The sequence below is a fragment of the Nyctibius grandis genome, chromosome 3, assembly GCF_013368605.1.
Source record: "Nyctibius grandis isolate bNycGra1 chromosome 3, bNycGra1.pri, whole genome shotgun sequence".
In the NCBI taxonomy this organism is placed as follows: domain Eukaryota; kingdom Metazoa; phylum Chordata; class Aves; order Nyctibiiformes; family Nyctibiidae; genus Nyctibius; species Nyctibius grandis.
Window position 1 is genome coordinate 53,642,489 of NC_090660.1, and position 14,775 is coordinate 53,657,263.

The 14,775-nt window shown below is 44.6% G+C and overlaps 1 protein-coding gene across 1 annotated transcript in view; it reads left to right on the plus strand.

Annotated features, from left to right (window-relative positions):
• Positions 1-7,808: 7,808 nt before the first annotated feature.
• The window catches only part of PIEZO2 (piezo type mechanosensitive ion channel component 2), a 350,494-nt gene continuing 343,527 nt past the window's right edge, over positions 7,809-14,775 (plus strand). The window contains 1 exon segment of the mRNA XM_068395843.1: positions 7,809-7,887. Coding sequence (XP_068251944.1) covers positions 7,824-7,887 — 64 coding nt within the window. The 5' untranslated portion in view covers positions 7,809-7,823.

The window sequence follows — 14,775 nt, forward strand, 5'->3', positions numbered from 1 at the left end:
AGGATGATACTTAGATTCTTTGCATTTTTATTTTTGAGTCTATAACACGATGCTGAATCAAACTCGTGTCTGAATGAAGAGTTAGAATTGAGCTTTTTCTAAACAAAAATACTAATTAAGATTCTACCCTGTACATTCCAGTCATGTGCTGCGGAAGTTTTGTATTCCTTTTCCGGTGGCGTTCTTCCTCTTACGAACGAACATGGTGTTTTTCTAAGACAAACTTATCCTCTTGTGCCATGAAACAGATGTGTTACGAACAGTGGCACTACAGGTTTTCTCACACTGGCCTATGTGCTTGCCCTTTGCCGGCTTTGACTCCGTGGCTTGGAGCAGAGGTTGCAGTCCATGCCTATTGACCAGGCCATCAAGGACATGAGCAGGGGCTAGCTGTCCAGCCCTTGGTGTAACAGGATTTTTGAGAGCTCAGTTGGAATCTCTCTCTCTAATTCAGTGATAATTCTTCGGAGTTGCTGAATTTTAACTACTAAGGAAATGTCTGTCTGACCGCAGAAATGGTCCCCGTAAATTAATTAACAGAGTGATTTTTTTTCTTTAGCTGTCAGGCAGCACACGTGACTTTCCAGTTTCACCTCAAAGTGGCCTAAATTTCTAACATTATTATCTAATTATAGCACTGGTCATTGGAATAGAAAATTATTGTTACTTGTTTTTCCATCGTTGGTTGCTCTGGGGACAGATGCCCCTATCCAAAATTGTTAGTTTTAAAAATTATTTTTAAATGTATGCTGCTGTTTGGAGAAACCCTGCCAGGTGTTCTCTCTTTTGCCTGGAGCTATTCGTCAGATGACTTTCTCTCCTTCTTCTTCTTGGCTCCCTCTTTCCTTCTCAAGACAGGGATGAAACACACGTGTGTGCACACACGAAACCATTTCCTTCCCTTCTCGTCCTCATTTTGCAGGTCTCCTCCCAGCCCAGTTTCTTCTTTAGTTGTTACAGGTTTCTCTCAAGGAGCTTTATCCTGCAGGGACAGAAAAATAAGAAATGGGGAGAAGGGAGGGGCTGTGCATCTGTTCACCCTTTAGGTGACGGGGATGGGGCATGCCAGAGCACTAAGGAAGGGCAGCAGCTTTCCTAGCAGAGCCCTGCTGGAGCCACTTCCCTTTCCAACCTGAAACTCCCATCTGCTTCCTTACATTGTGGAGCCACTTGAGGCTGCCTAAAGTGTGGTAACAGCACAGGCGGGATTCGGAAGGACTTTTTTCAGTGTTCGTTTAAAGGGAAGAAAAGGGAGAGGATGTGCTTATCCAGTCCTTTCGGGGAGACGGTGTTGCAATAGTAGGCTCTGCAGAAAGGCAAGGAGGGATGAGGTGGGGGAGATGCGGTGAAACTGAAAACAGACCGTCAGGCTGGAGGCATTTCATTGTCTCACTAAAAGGGAGTGCTCCCTGCCCGCAAGTCCCGAGTGAGTGAGGAAGAGTGTTTTGGGGACATGCCTGCCCACTGTCCAGCTGTCAGGGATGATGCATTTCAGTCGCAATCAGCCTAAACTGGATCTGAACTAAGGACCTGGAGGAGTTAGTGGTTTCCTTGATTGCGTAGGCTCAGCTGGAGGAAGGAGTTCTGGCTGAAACACAGGTGCGTGCAGCAATGTCTGCTCTTTCACTTGGGTAATAAATCTATTATTTTATGTTATACTGCTCCACAGAGAATTCTGGTTTTGGTCCAGTGTGCTTTGGGATCTGCTCAGCCTCATTTCTCGTTGCCCTGAGCTGATGCTGCCAGCAGAAGTGTAAATTGCGATGGTGCTTCTGTGATGCAAAGGCCCAGCTCTCCGCTGGCTACTAAACCGAATGTAACTCATATCACCAGCGCAGCAGAGCAAAGTTGACAGCCATTACCAAAGGGGTCCAGAGCAATGTTTTATGTTTTTATTCCAGCTAGCTCAGATCTGTTGCATAGCTGTGTGTTTACAACGATCTGCGTAGGACTATCCTGGAACTGCTTCATTCATCGCGCACTTTATGGTCACTTTGCAATTAGTCAGAGTCAAGCCAATAATCTCACTTACAGAGCATAACCAAGAATAATTGTATTTTACGTCATTCTTCTAGACTTGTTTTAAAATTTTCTTAAAACTACACTTGAAATGTAAGTGTATTTAACAAATACCCTATATGGTTAATGTTTATTCAGTGATGAGTAGGAAGTTTGTTACTTGTGTTTTTTTCAGATTGAAAATGAATCTTGACAAACTATGCTCTTATACTAGACAGTTTTAATTATGTGACATGCCTGTTTGTTATTTGAGAGTCTGCTCATGTTTGGACTCTTAACATGCAGAGGGAAATTCATAGTTCATTGTTTATTGAACAATTCTTTCCAATTTTGGACAATCTTTTTCAAAATCCTTTCAATGTAAAATGTGATTACATGCAGGCAGATAACCATGCACATTGAATTAGAATTCGTTTTCCTACTTGTTTTTTTTTTGGCTACTGAGGAGAGGTGCTTAAAATTCCCTTGCATAATTTGCCCCAGAAATCTTAAAATACTAATAATCTAATTAGAAATTATTAATAGTACTAATAATCCTTCACTGTGAAAGCTATCCTATATTTCTTATTTCACCAAGAAAATAAACTTGCAAGCAAACAAAACAGTGGCTCATCTGCTGAAACTTATTTGATTTGAAAGGAGCAAACATAATTCATGTATAATTGCTAAAATTTGCTCCTGATATGAGTAAATTCACAGGTATGTCATGTCACAGCTCCATGAGAAGATCCCACTTTCCTTTCACCTTGCCTAGCCTCTCTTGTTAATGGATCTCGAAGAGCTTTCCTGTGTTATTGATTCAGCCACGATGCATGTGGGAGGGGCTCGGGATGTGTTTCCATCAGTTCAGTCAGCAGCTCTGTTTTGTTAGTCCTGGGCACTGACCACTACACAGTTCCATTTTTCTAATCACTCATTATGAATACTGCTTCTAATGATTCATTTCTGATACATATGGAAGTGTTCAGTAGTCAAGAACAGGTTTCCTTTCTAATTGCAGCTGAAGTTAATGACACCTTGAGCTACCATTTGGATTCTGCCAGGTTCAACATCCTACAAAATGTGACTAAACTAGAATTGCTTAAGCATGCGACAGATCTCTCCTATTGTGTTTTACATTATTCTCAGGTAAAGATAATAATGTTTTGATGCTTCCTAATTGATCAGATTATAAAACCCAGCAGAACAAAACCAGCAATCAACAAGGGTTTCTATAAATATATATTTACTGTGCAAGACAAAAATTCTAGACAGACCTTGTAATGTGAATGGTGAAGATTAACAAAGCTAGGAGGGGGGAAAAAAATTAGACCTTTAGTAATTCATCTGATTTTAGAAAGTTTTGTGCGAGCCCTGTGTCCAGTTCTAACTCAGCTGAAATGAGTGGTGAAATTATGGACCAATGAATGGAAGATAAATCAAGCATGGGGGGAATTTGGAGGTTCCTATGAAACTTTCCTGCTCTTCTGGGGCAGCCAAACATTTCTAAGGATGTCTACTCAGCATACATTTGGGTGGAATGAATTTCCTTATTGTAAGGCAAGACAAGCTGATCATTTAAGAGAATAAAATAGTTACTAACTACTGCTGGTACTGGGAAGTTAAACTGACTCTGAACCACAAATCAGTTTGAACTGGTTTTTTTTTTAACTTTTTTTGAACCAGAAATGAACTTGAATGTTATTTTGAAGTTTAGCTGACTTCATGCAAGACATGAACAATAACAGCTTCAGTCAGAGCTGAATGTGAACTAAGCCGAAAAACTGAATCATTTGACTCCTGGTGGGCCGCTGCAGGCTGTTCCCCCAGCTGCTGGCAGGGCTGAGCAGGAGGAGGACTTCCAGAATAGGTAAGAGGAGGAGGATGTTTTCATGTAGTCTTAGGGAGCCTGGATCAAGAGACATAACACACTAGTTAATCATCACTGTAAATGTTAAAGCCATTTCCTTCGCCACAGGTCCCCCAAGCAGGACTCTCATATTGTAAGAATAACAAATATAAACCAGCGTTGTACAGCAGTGATTGCCCTGAAAAGGCTTCGGTGACTTCTCCTGCCTCTCAATCAGACTTAATGCCTCGCTCCTTCTTTGTATAGGGGAGTTTTATTTCTTCAGCTAGTTTAGCACTCCTTTATGGAGCTCACCAACTATATGGATTGTGTGAGCGTGTATATATACATATATGCAGACATATCTATGTGTGTGTGCATATGTATTTTTCCATACACAAGCCCTTGTTTATGTTATCCCAAGTCTGTGGATGTTAAAACAATGCCATAGGTTCATGATTCAAACAGCCAAACAAATAAGATAACGGAGGCAATTAGAAGATGTTTCTGAACAGCGCTATTTTGGACAGTCAGCTCAAGAGAGTTAATTTCCATCAACAATTCTAACTGATTATGTTTTACTTAATAGAATTGGTGACACAATATATTCTGGATTCTCTCTTGGCCTCTGAATGATATTAACTGCAGCTGATTTTGCATATTGGATGAAGAAGGGACAATGTTTTCCCCAAATTCCCCCAAGTTATTGCTACAGGAAAGGCAACAAGGTGAGGTAAAGCAAATTTCTTCACAGGTGTAGTTTGTTCTTTTATAAATCTAAGTTCTTCCCTCTCTTCATTAAAGTCTCCTCAACCTCCCCAATGCAAAAATGTTTTCACCCGAGGTGGGTGTTACATACCTGGTAACCGGGGGTCTGAGGTCCTGGTAGTTGAAAAGAAGGGAAAGAAACGCTGGTAGGGGGTGAGATCACTGTGTCCACTGCGAGCAGATTTTGGTATGCTGTAGGACTTGCCCATCCTGGCAATTACCTCTGGTTTGCAGAGGGAAAGAGAAAACCTGTGTGGCCCACAGTGTGATTTCCCTAAGCTGTATGCCCTTAGAGAAGAAGCAGCCCTCCTGCTTTATATTCAAGTTGCTTTTTATGTCGCTTGCAAAACTGGTATCAGCTAAATAAACTCCTGGCTATCCTCTAGACATTGTTCTCTATTACGTACACTGAATTCAACAGGCACTTCCCCATTAATTCAGTTTCTCTTTCTGCATTACCTGTTTTAGTCAGAGCCCTATGCTTTATTGTTTCCATGCTGGGTAGTAGCACTCCTCAGTTTTCAGGTTAATGTATTTACTGTTCCTGTCAACAGCTGACCCACAGAAGGTGTACACCGTTACTGGTAAGGCTTCACATATTTTTTTTTTATACTTCTTACCACTACAGAGGTATGGTTGGACGATGGATGTCTCGTTGTTCTCTCAAAATTACATACTCAAACAGTTAACTCCCGGCAGCTGTGGGGAAGAAATGTTGTAATTTACACAAAAGACTTTTTAGCCAAAAGGTGGCACTGCGGCTGCACAGATTTTGCAGTAGATGAGCAGAGTGGCAGAAGGGAACGAGCCACTCAATACATGTATTTTAACACTGTATTTCATATCTTGTGAACGGTAAGTATTGAAAACTGGCTAATTATTTCCTAAACGTTAGAATAAAATCAGTGCTTCGGGAAGCAAACAATTTGATGACTGCACTATAAAAGTAATAAATACTTTATCCTTGCTTTAGTGAATTTGAATGAATAAAAAAACCCGATCAATATCTGAAAATGTGCTGCCCAAATATGTGGAACATTTCAGCTATGCGTGTATCCTACACACAAAGACCACCCCTGTTAACTGCTTGCTTTGTAGCCTTGAAGGCAAGGAGATCTTCCTTAGCAACTTCAAGTCTTTGCAACAGATCCCGTGATCTTAAAACAGTGCTGGGGTTGACTTTCCCATGGGCTGATCAGATACTTCATTAGCAGATTAAGTACTACTCGATCCTAATATTTTACCATCTATAGACGTGATCACTAGGCATATTCATAAATATCCATGTGTGCAGAAACCTACGCCAGAAGACTGAGAATCAAATATCCAGGCTTGGTTCATCGTCAAGATGTCCGGGTGAGCCGTGCTGGGCCCGAATGTGGGAAGGGAGGGAGCGATCTCCCCGGGCTGCGCCCTGCCGTGGAGTTAAGGTGCCGCATTCACCCTGCTGGGACAGGGCTTCACTTCAGTCTCTGTTAATGCAGACAGATGTTACGTTTAAAATCCATGTGCACACTCATGTCTGAGTGTGAAGTGACCGTACCTCTTCAGACGAGGCTTAGGCTCCTCGTGATATGGGTCCTTTGTGATACGGGTCCTTTTAATGGACCCATTAGACACATTGAATTCGCCTCTGTAGTTGATTTTTCTTAGCTTTCCTGAGCATTTTCATATATGTAAGTCTGGAGTCCTTTGCTTTCCAAATATTCTAATATCAGAGTTAGTCAGCCTGTTATATAATATTTGAGTACCTGAATAATTCATAAAACAAAAACCAGACATCCACATGGCTCAATACATATCATTTGAACCCCCAAAACACAAAGTTTTTCTTTTTAAGACCCTTTGTATTTTACTGTGAGTCACACTCATGTTTGCAAATATTTTTCTCTGCAACAAGGATACGAAAATATTTTTTTTAAAAAAAAGCACCGGAAAGCGAAGGATGCTTAAGTAATTATAAGAGTCAAAAAGCCAGGACTTCAAGAGCAGATCTAAGACTTCTTAGGTTTGAAGTAAGGCTGGATGAGGTCCTTCACCAGGAGGAACCACTGAAAATTTATGTTAAGTGTGACTGCTCCCACTTTCTCCTACTCCAGATCTTGCACAAGCAAGATCTTATCTCCCGCACTGTCCCCACAAAGAGGATGTTCTGTCTAAACTTGCCTCATTTAAGTGGGAGGGGTTGCAATATATTGCCAAAAATTAAATGCACTTTTACCTATATTAATAACAACATTAATAATTTTCTCTTTTACAGAATCACTATTTGAACCCAAACTATTTGGTGTACGCAGCAGACACACAGGGACACACCACCTGAGCCTTGAAACTGCCCCTTTAAACCCACAGCACTTTCTAACCAACGCTGTGTTTTAAAGGGCAAAAAGCTTTCCAGAAAAGTCAAATACATTCCAGCCACCGCAGACCTATTTTTTTTTTTTCCTAGGCGACAATTTTCTTCTGGACCTAAACACGCTGCTGAAACCTGGGTGGGAAATGGACAAATTATAGAAAACTGCTCCCCCACTCAAGAAAAAAAAAACAAAAACCAAACACCGCCAAACACCCCCCCCCCCCCAAAAAAAAAGCAAGTGAAAAATAAAAGAAATTTCAAGTAAATGAAAAAAAAATTATTCCAGTAAATGAAAAAAAAACCGACCCGCACACAAAAAGCAGCGTTAAGGACAACCGTGAAGGTTTAAGTGCAGGACAGGAGGCAGCGGGGCGGTGGCAGCGCGGTGGCAGGAGGGTCCTCGCGGCGCGGAGCGGGCGCGCAGGCAGCGGGGCGGGGGCGGGGGCAGACGCCGGCAGCGCGCGCCCGGCCCCCTCGCGGCGCGGCGCGGGGCGGGGCGCGGGGCAGTTTCCTTGCGGTCGCGCGGCGGAGTGCCGCCGGCTGGGCCCGCGCCGTCGGGGCGGCGGGCGAGGGGGCCGCTCCGCGCTGCCGGCGGGGGCGGGGGGAGCCCCGAGGGGGCGGGCGTGTGCGTGCCCCGGGGCCGGGGGTGCGGCGCGGCGCTGGTTGCATGGGCTGCCGCCGGGATGCGGCGGGAGGCGTGAGGCGGCGCGGCTGAGGCGAGGCGAGGTGGTGACGGGCGGGCGATGCTCCGCCGCCGCGGCGGCTCCGCGCACGGGCTGACCTAGGAGCGGCGGTGGCGCGCAGAGAGGAGCGGCTCTCCGGCCGGCTGACCGCCACCCCCGCCCCGCCGCGATGGCCACCGAGGTGGTGTGCGGGCTCACCTTCCGGTTGCTCCTGCCCGTGTGCCTGACTGCCGGTACGTCCCTCCGTCCGTCGGTGGGTCGCCGGGCGGGTGCGCGTCCCGGGGCCGCGGGGCCGTCCTCGCTGCCCGCCGGGCCGGCGGCTTGGGGGATGCTCCGCTCTCCTCCCTCGCGGCTGCTCCCACATTCCGCTATTTTCCCAAGAAACTTCAAAGTTCGTAGCTCACCCCTTAGTTCTTGTATGTTTGCTGTTGTTGTTATTATTATTATTAATTTTTTGTCGCTGTCCGCCCGGGGGTGCGGGGCTCGCACGTGTGGCGGGGCTCTGCTGCCTGCCGCGCCACCGGTGCCGCCTTCGCTCGGCAGAATTGCCGCTGGCTCCGGTGCCCCGCTTCGCCCCGCACCGGAGGGAAGGCGTGAGAGAGAGGGGGGGATGCAGCGCTCGCCCTCCAGGCTTTCTGGTTCATCTTCCTTGTTAGAGTTTCGGGGGTACTTTGCAAAAGCGGGGAGCGAGCTTCTTTTAGAAGGAGCAATTCTCTAATTTACGGAGGTTTTCAGGAGGGAGATTTTTCTTTTTTTTTTGAGAGAGAGAGAAATTTCAGTTTATTAAATCGCGTTACTTAGCAGGCGGCTATCCAAGAAATGAATTATTTTTGGATGAAGAACTGCGGTGTCCAGCCGTGGGTGAATATGTTAATATTAATCCGTGCCCTCCGCACAATTTGAAAATAAAACTCTGAATAAGCAACGATTACTCGTTAGATCGGTAGGACGACGGGCTCGTCTCGAAAGCCGTGGCTGCGGAGGGCGGCCGCGGCCGGGGCTGGTGCCTGCCGGGGCGGCTAGGGGCCGCGGGGCGGGAGGGGAAAGCGGGGCCCGGGCCGGTGCCCACTTCCCGCACGGCGCGGAGAGAAACTCCTCGGGGGAGCGCCCGGAGCCGCGCATCCTCCGCGGGTGGCGGAGCGGTGCCGGCCGTACCTTGCGCTGCTGCCGCGGGGCCGCCGGGCTGGTCCCGGCCCCTTCCCGGTGGCGCGGAGCGGCGCGGGGGCCATCTCCCACCCTCGGGGGTGCAGCTCTCCGTGCGGTCTCGCCAGCCCCCCAGGACAGGGCTGCCCAGCGGTCCCCCGGAACAGGCGGCCTGCCCGGGGCTTTGCCCTTGTCGAGCCCCGTGGTGGCCCGGCCAATTCCCTCGATTTCAGCATCTTCCCTCCACCTGCCCGGGAGGTGCCCCATGCTCTGGCTCAGATGCCCCGAACTGCTGCTGACTTCTCCCCCGGGAGGAAGGACGTGGGCCCCATCCTCATCCCCACCAGAGGCGTGCGGGACCCTGGTGCCTCGTGGTGTGCAGCCCCTCTTGTGTTCACAGACTGGGAGTGAAAATGGTGGGTGCTGTTAGCGTGGTTGTACGAAGGGTGAGATGGAGGCAGCTTTCCAGCCTGCTGCCAGCACCTGCACCCGTTTTCCACCCTTTCCAAAGCCTGTGGTCCCCCTGCAGGTGCCCGGCTCTGAGGTTGGTGGCCACCGCTGGGGCTGGGGAAGCCGCAGTTCCCCAGGCCCAAGGCAGCAGGTGAGGGGCCTCTGCCTGCTTTGAGGCCATCCCTGTGTGACTGGGTGTCAGTGCCTTGGTGGCCGGCGTGTGGGAGTGCTCTGTGCGGAGGAGCTGGGTGGTGGTGGATGGGGTAGGCGGCAGGTTGTCCTCAAGGCCGAGGGGTGGTGGTACCAGTCAGGTCTTTCAATGCCAGGGTTGGGCATAGGGCCCCCCCGTTTGAAACCGGTTGGGCCACATCCGTATTTTCTTTAATGTTACGAAAGATGGTTGGATTATGGATGAGGATGAATTTGCTGGAAAGACATGTGGGGAGAAGGAAAGATTCTAGAAGATAAGTTGTGTTCAGGTGAAATTTGTTTATACTACTCCTAATAACATAATGTCTAGCTGTGATATTAAAATAGTGGAGCTATTGTTCTTTCAGATGCTCACTCTGGTTCTTGCCAAACTCTTTCTGTATCAAAACAAGTTCCGATAAAATTGTTTTGCTGTCCTGATTCCTAATGTTTAGTAATGCAGAGGTACTTTCGCATTGCAGTAATACCTCCACAGATGAGAACTGATGTTGTCATGAATTGCTTACGGTCGTAAATCTTATTCATCTGAAGATTAATCGAAACATAAAACCTGAAGGAGGGACTTCCCGTCTTGAGTATGAAAAAGAAATCCCACTGCGGAGCTTTTGGTTTTGGACCTAGTGATCTTGTTCAGGTGGATTTGAGAGAGGAATTAGTAAATGGACAATCAGCTTTTCTCTTACCGTCATTTACCGTGTCTGTAGGTGTTGTTTCCCCTTAACAAGCTGTTAGTGGAGTCTTCACTAGGGTGAAACATAGTTCAGCCTGCTTCATTTCTCCACTTTTCTTGCATCTGCACCTGAGTTATCCCTGAGCCAATGCTCTCCTCCTTTCCATAGCATCAAGGAAGTGTTTCATGGACTTCTGGAAAAAGGCTTTTTAGAGTTCATATATCAGAGTGATGTTTTTTTGTATGACTTATGGTGAGGTTACATCCGCAGCTGAAAAGCTGCCAGGAGGACTCACTGTGCAGAGTGATGCCTTGTGTCTCCTACCCGTGTCTGGGCAGTAAATGTGTCTGGCTGTGCCAAAAGGGTGGAAATACAGAGTTAGTCTTTTAGTTCAGAATCTGTGTGTGTGTGATTTTAAAATGATAGATTACTGTAGTTTCTTATCATGGTATAATTTGCTTTTCTGTTTCTAATAGTAGAAAGTAACAAGGTTGGAAAGCCCTGACAAGATGTGTGGAGGGCTATGGCAGCTGTGGTGAACTCAAAAATAACACATCTGCTAAGCTGAAAAATAGTTCTTTAAATACTTTAAAAATGGTTAATGCTTTAAATACTTTATTTTAAAAGTAAATGGAATGAAATACTAATACTAGTTATCTCTACTAGTGTGAAATACTTTCCAAGCATCAATTAATACCATATAATTGAGAAAACACAGTTCATTATAAGCATTTTTTAGGGTCACATCTATAGCGCTAAAGAGTGTAATCTTGTGCAGGTAGAACTAGCTGTATCCATTTAAAGCTCAAGAATAAGGCGTCTTGAATGTCTGCTGAAGACAGGAAATTTAACGTGCAAAATGAAAGACTTTGGCGATTGAAAAGCTGATTGTAGGCTTATGACTTCACAGTTGATCCACCATCATGTTGTTTTCATGATAAAATCTTACGTTCAGTCTGATGTGAACCTAGAGCTTAAACGATAACTCACAGTAATGTGAAACCTCCTTGCAAATAAAGTACTGGGTTCTGTAATAAGACAGAGAGAGTTGGATCTGTTGTTGTGGGGTGTGGGTTTTTTTTTTTGTGAGATTAGTGCAATGTGATATTTTCCTGTATCGTAGTAGTACAATGCGGAAAAAAATAATAAAATGGGGGAGAGGGAGCTTTTGGCGCTGGTGGTGGGAAGTGGGCTTTTTGTGGTTTGTTTTTTAAAGCTTGAGCCTTGGCATAAACCTTTTTTTTTTTGTTACTTGTATGAACTTGAAACATGCAAAACATCACTCTCTGAAGTAAGGCATCAGAACAATCCTGTGCTAATTGCTTTCTTCGGTTTATAAAGACTTGAACACAAAGTTGTGGTTTACATCACTTGATAACAATTTTTAATTGTTTTGCTTCCACTTATTTTACTTCACGCACAATTCATTAGTTTTCTTTTAAGCAAAATATTATTATTTTCAAATAGGGTGCTGGGAAAAAAAAAGATGCTTAGAGAGAGCAGCTTTCTGTGGTTTTCGACTGATGCTGCTGGATTGTGTGTTATCAGCAAATCGGCTTTGGTGAGCTGGTTTCCTCGCCCAAGTGCTTCCCGGAAGTTACACTGGCTTTCTGAACTTGTGAATTTTGATCCAGATGAAGTAAGAATTGTAGGAGCTTCTGGAAAGTTGAGTTTTTTTTGAGGAGGTGAGCACAGGTATCAGTGTTTGGTAAGCGATGGCAGGTAGAAAGAAAACACTTAAGAGTTTTTGTAGGCGACAAGAGTTCAGGTATTAGTTGGGAGTTTCCACTTGTTTCTTCAAGCCAAATCTTGGAACTCCCGGTAAATAGTGGGAATTGCTTTTATTTCTCCCTTCAGTGACTGTGATTCATCAGAATGACATTGAATGAATCAGAATGATCATCTCTTCAGGATACAAACGATGTGTTACAGAGAACGTTTTTTAAAGCATACACAGTATTCTCAAAAACATGTGTATTCAGTTGTTGGAAGTGCCTCAGCGGGACTGAGGTGCTTGTTCTGCCTTGGAAGGAAAAGGTAGATTCCAGCGTGCCTGGGTGCTCTTTCGCTTTTATCCCCAAATTAACAAGTATTGATGAAAACTGCGGAGGGGAAATACCTACATTACTACATTAGCAGGTACTAAAATACTGTTAAAATTGTGTGTTTTAAAGAGTATTTCAGAACACAGTAACTCCCTATATGTTTTGATGCTTTGAATTATTGCTATCCACATTTTCTATAGATAGAATAAATTGAACGGCTCTGTAATATTAAGGCAAGTCTGTGGAGGCAGTGAACCATGCCATGCTTGGATTATTATTTTTTGGGTGCTTGTCGTTGATTTCACTGGAGGTGGCTGTTTAAAAATGATGGTACAATATGACAGTGTCTTTCAGTTTTCAGGAGACTGAATGATTTTTTATGTGCCAATCTGTACAGGTGATGTTAAGTCAAGGTGATGACAAAGCAATTTGTGATGCAGGACCATTCAGACTAGAGGGTAATTTGCTTAGTGACGTATGTGACAATATATACATATGAATATGTGTGTATGCATACATATTTAAAAACGCTGACATATTTTTAAAGTTGAAGTAAACTTCACACAGCAAGTGCGCTGCTTGTTATGCTTTAAAGTTGGCCAGTTACTGAAAAAAAATAAAGGCAAAGAATGATCATGCTGATATGTTGTGGGGTTTTTTTTTTGTCATTGTGACACTGGGGAATATTTATTATGATGTACTGAGAAGCATGGTAGGGAACAGTATGAGAGAGATTCACATAGACTTCCTGTTACATTTTAAAACCCTGGTGTTGTCCCAGAACACTCATAAAAAATGTTAGTCAGAGCAACAAAAAGTCTAGGAACCCCTTCACGGGTTGCATGCTGAAAAAAACCCAAACTTAGATGCCCGTTTGCACAAGAGATCCATAAAATGGCTGTTAGGTTTCCTACCCCTCTTCAAATGTTTTAGAAATTTATCTGGCTTCTTTTATTAAAGGAAGTTTTGCTATTTGCCTTGTTCAATGGGAGCAGGTGAAAGGTGTCAAGGGGAAGAAATATATACAGTCTTGCAGGAGCAACATTTTCCAGGCTTGTAGGCACAGAGTTAGATTTTCTTGTGCACAAAAAGCAAATGTCATTTCGATCTCTGTGGCTTCCATCTTAGGTCAATTAAGATCCAGAGGAAAATGTTTTGGGGAGAGCAGGGAGGCATCAGTCACCCACGAACACAGTGCTCGCTCTCTTCTATAACAGCCATCTCCGGCTGACTGCGTCTACTTCCCCCTAGCACGCAGGCTGGGAAACTGTTTAAAGATGCATCCCACAAAAAAAGGGAATAAAACATGTTTAGTTCTCACCACCTTTTCTTATTTATCCTAACCGTTCTGTTAAGTAGTTTGAATCCACTTAATGGTTAAGATGAGATACATTCATATCATCAAATGAGATGATATGAATTTGCAAGGCTTAGGGCTTGCCTGGTAGGTAACTTGTTCTACAGACAGTGTTGGACTTGGGAATGGAAATTGGTGGGAGGCAGCTGATTTGGAGAGAGTTACTTGGAGAAAGTGGACAACTTGCCTGGTGAGTTGTAGGAACTGGAAAGCATTTGAATCCTTTATTGGTAGCGGTGGAGTGCACGGGTAGCAGTTGCAAATCGTGTCATGTGTGGAATTCCCGCTCTGTCTTTTAAACTGCAGATACAATACTGAGCCATATTCTATTTTTTTTAATCAGAGCAGTCAGATCATAGAATGAAATGACAGAACTGAATGTATTTTGGGAACAGATAAACCCACTGTTTTGGGGATGTTTCTAAGGGAGGTCAAGGAAGAGAGTGGTACTGTTAGTGTACTTGTACATGTGTAGCCATGGTGCTCTTCTGTTTCAGGTAATTTGCTAAAAGTCCAAAAATGTGGGAGACACAAAATTGTAGGACAGCAGGTGGGGGGGGGGTCAGGGGGGATGGAGTCCAACAGATTTAACCACTGAAGGACTAAAATAATTCCATAGTGCAGCTTCACCAGCATGTTTGTTGGAGTAGTGGAGTTGCAAAGGCTGGCAAAAGCAGTCCAACTTCAGAATGACTGTTGCTGCTAAAAAGACTCTTGGAAGGGAATATCGTTAAATGGATCGTATCTGAGGGGGACTTCAAGTGATGCACTCCGTCCAAACAGTAAACCCTTTTTCACATGCATGTAAAGCTGCTGGATGTTTACGCTCCAGCTTCTCCTCTCTCCATCTCTGTTCTCTTTCTCTTTTCACATTGAAGTGATAGCTGTGAAGCTGAAGCGTCTTATTTGGTGGTTAATCTTTCACTTGAATAACATCAGTAACTACTTTCTCCTCTTGGACTGCAGCACTCTACGAAACAGGCTATTTGAAACAGACTGTTTGCTTTCTGTCTTGAAGAATGACGTTAGCAAGTGCTAATTAGTGAAAAAGTCCGTGTAGACAAGTAGATTGTACAAGCCTTTGTAATATCTTTAGGCGGTTCTAAAGATACTGTAGGTATGACTTCCTAAACTAGTAAAATGTTTTGGTTTTGATTTATTTTGTCCCCCGTGCTGCAGCAGATTGGTCAATATTTGTTACTAAATCAATCCAGTTTTGTTTTCTAGGGCAAAAGGTTCCTGTAA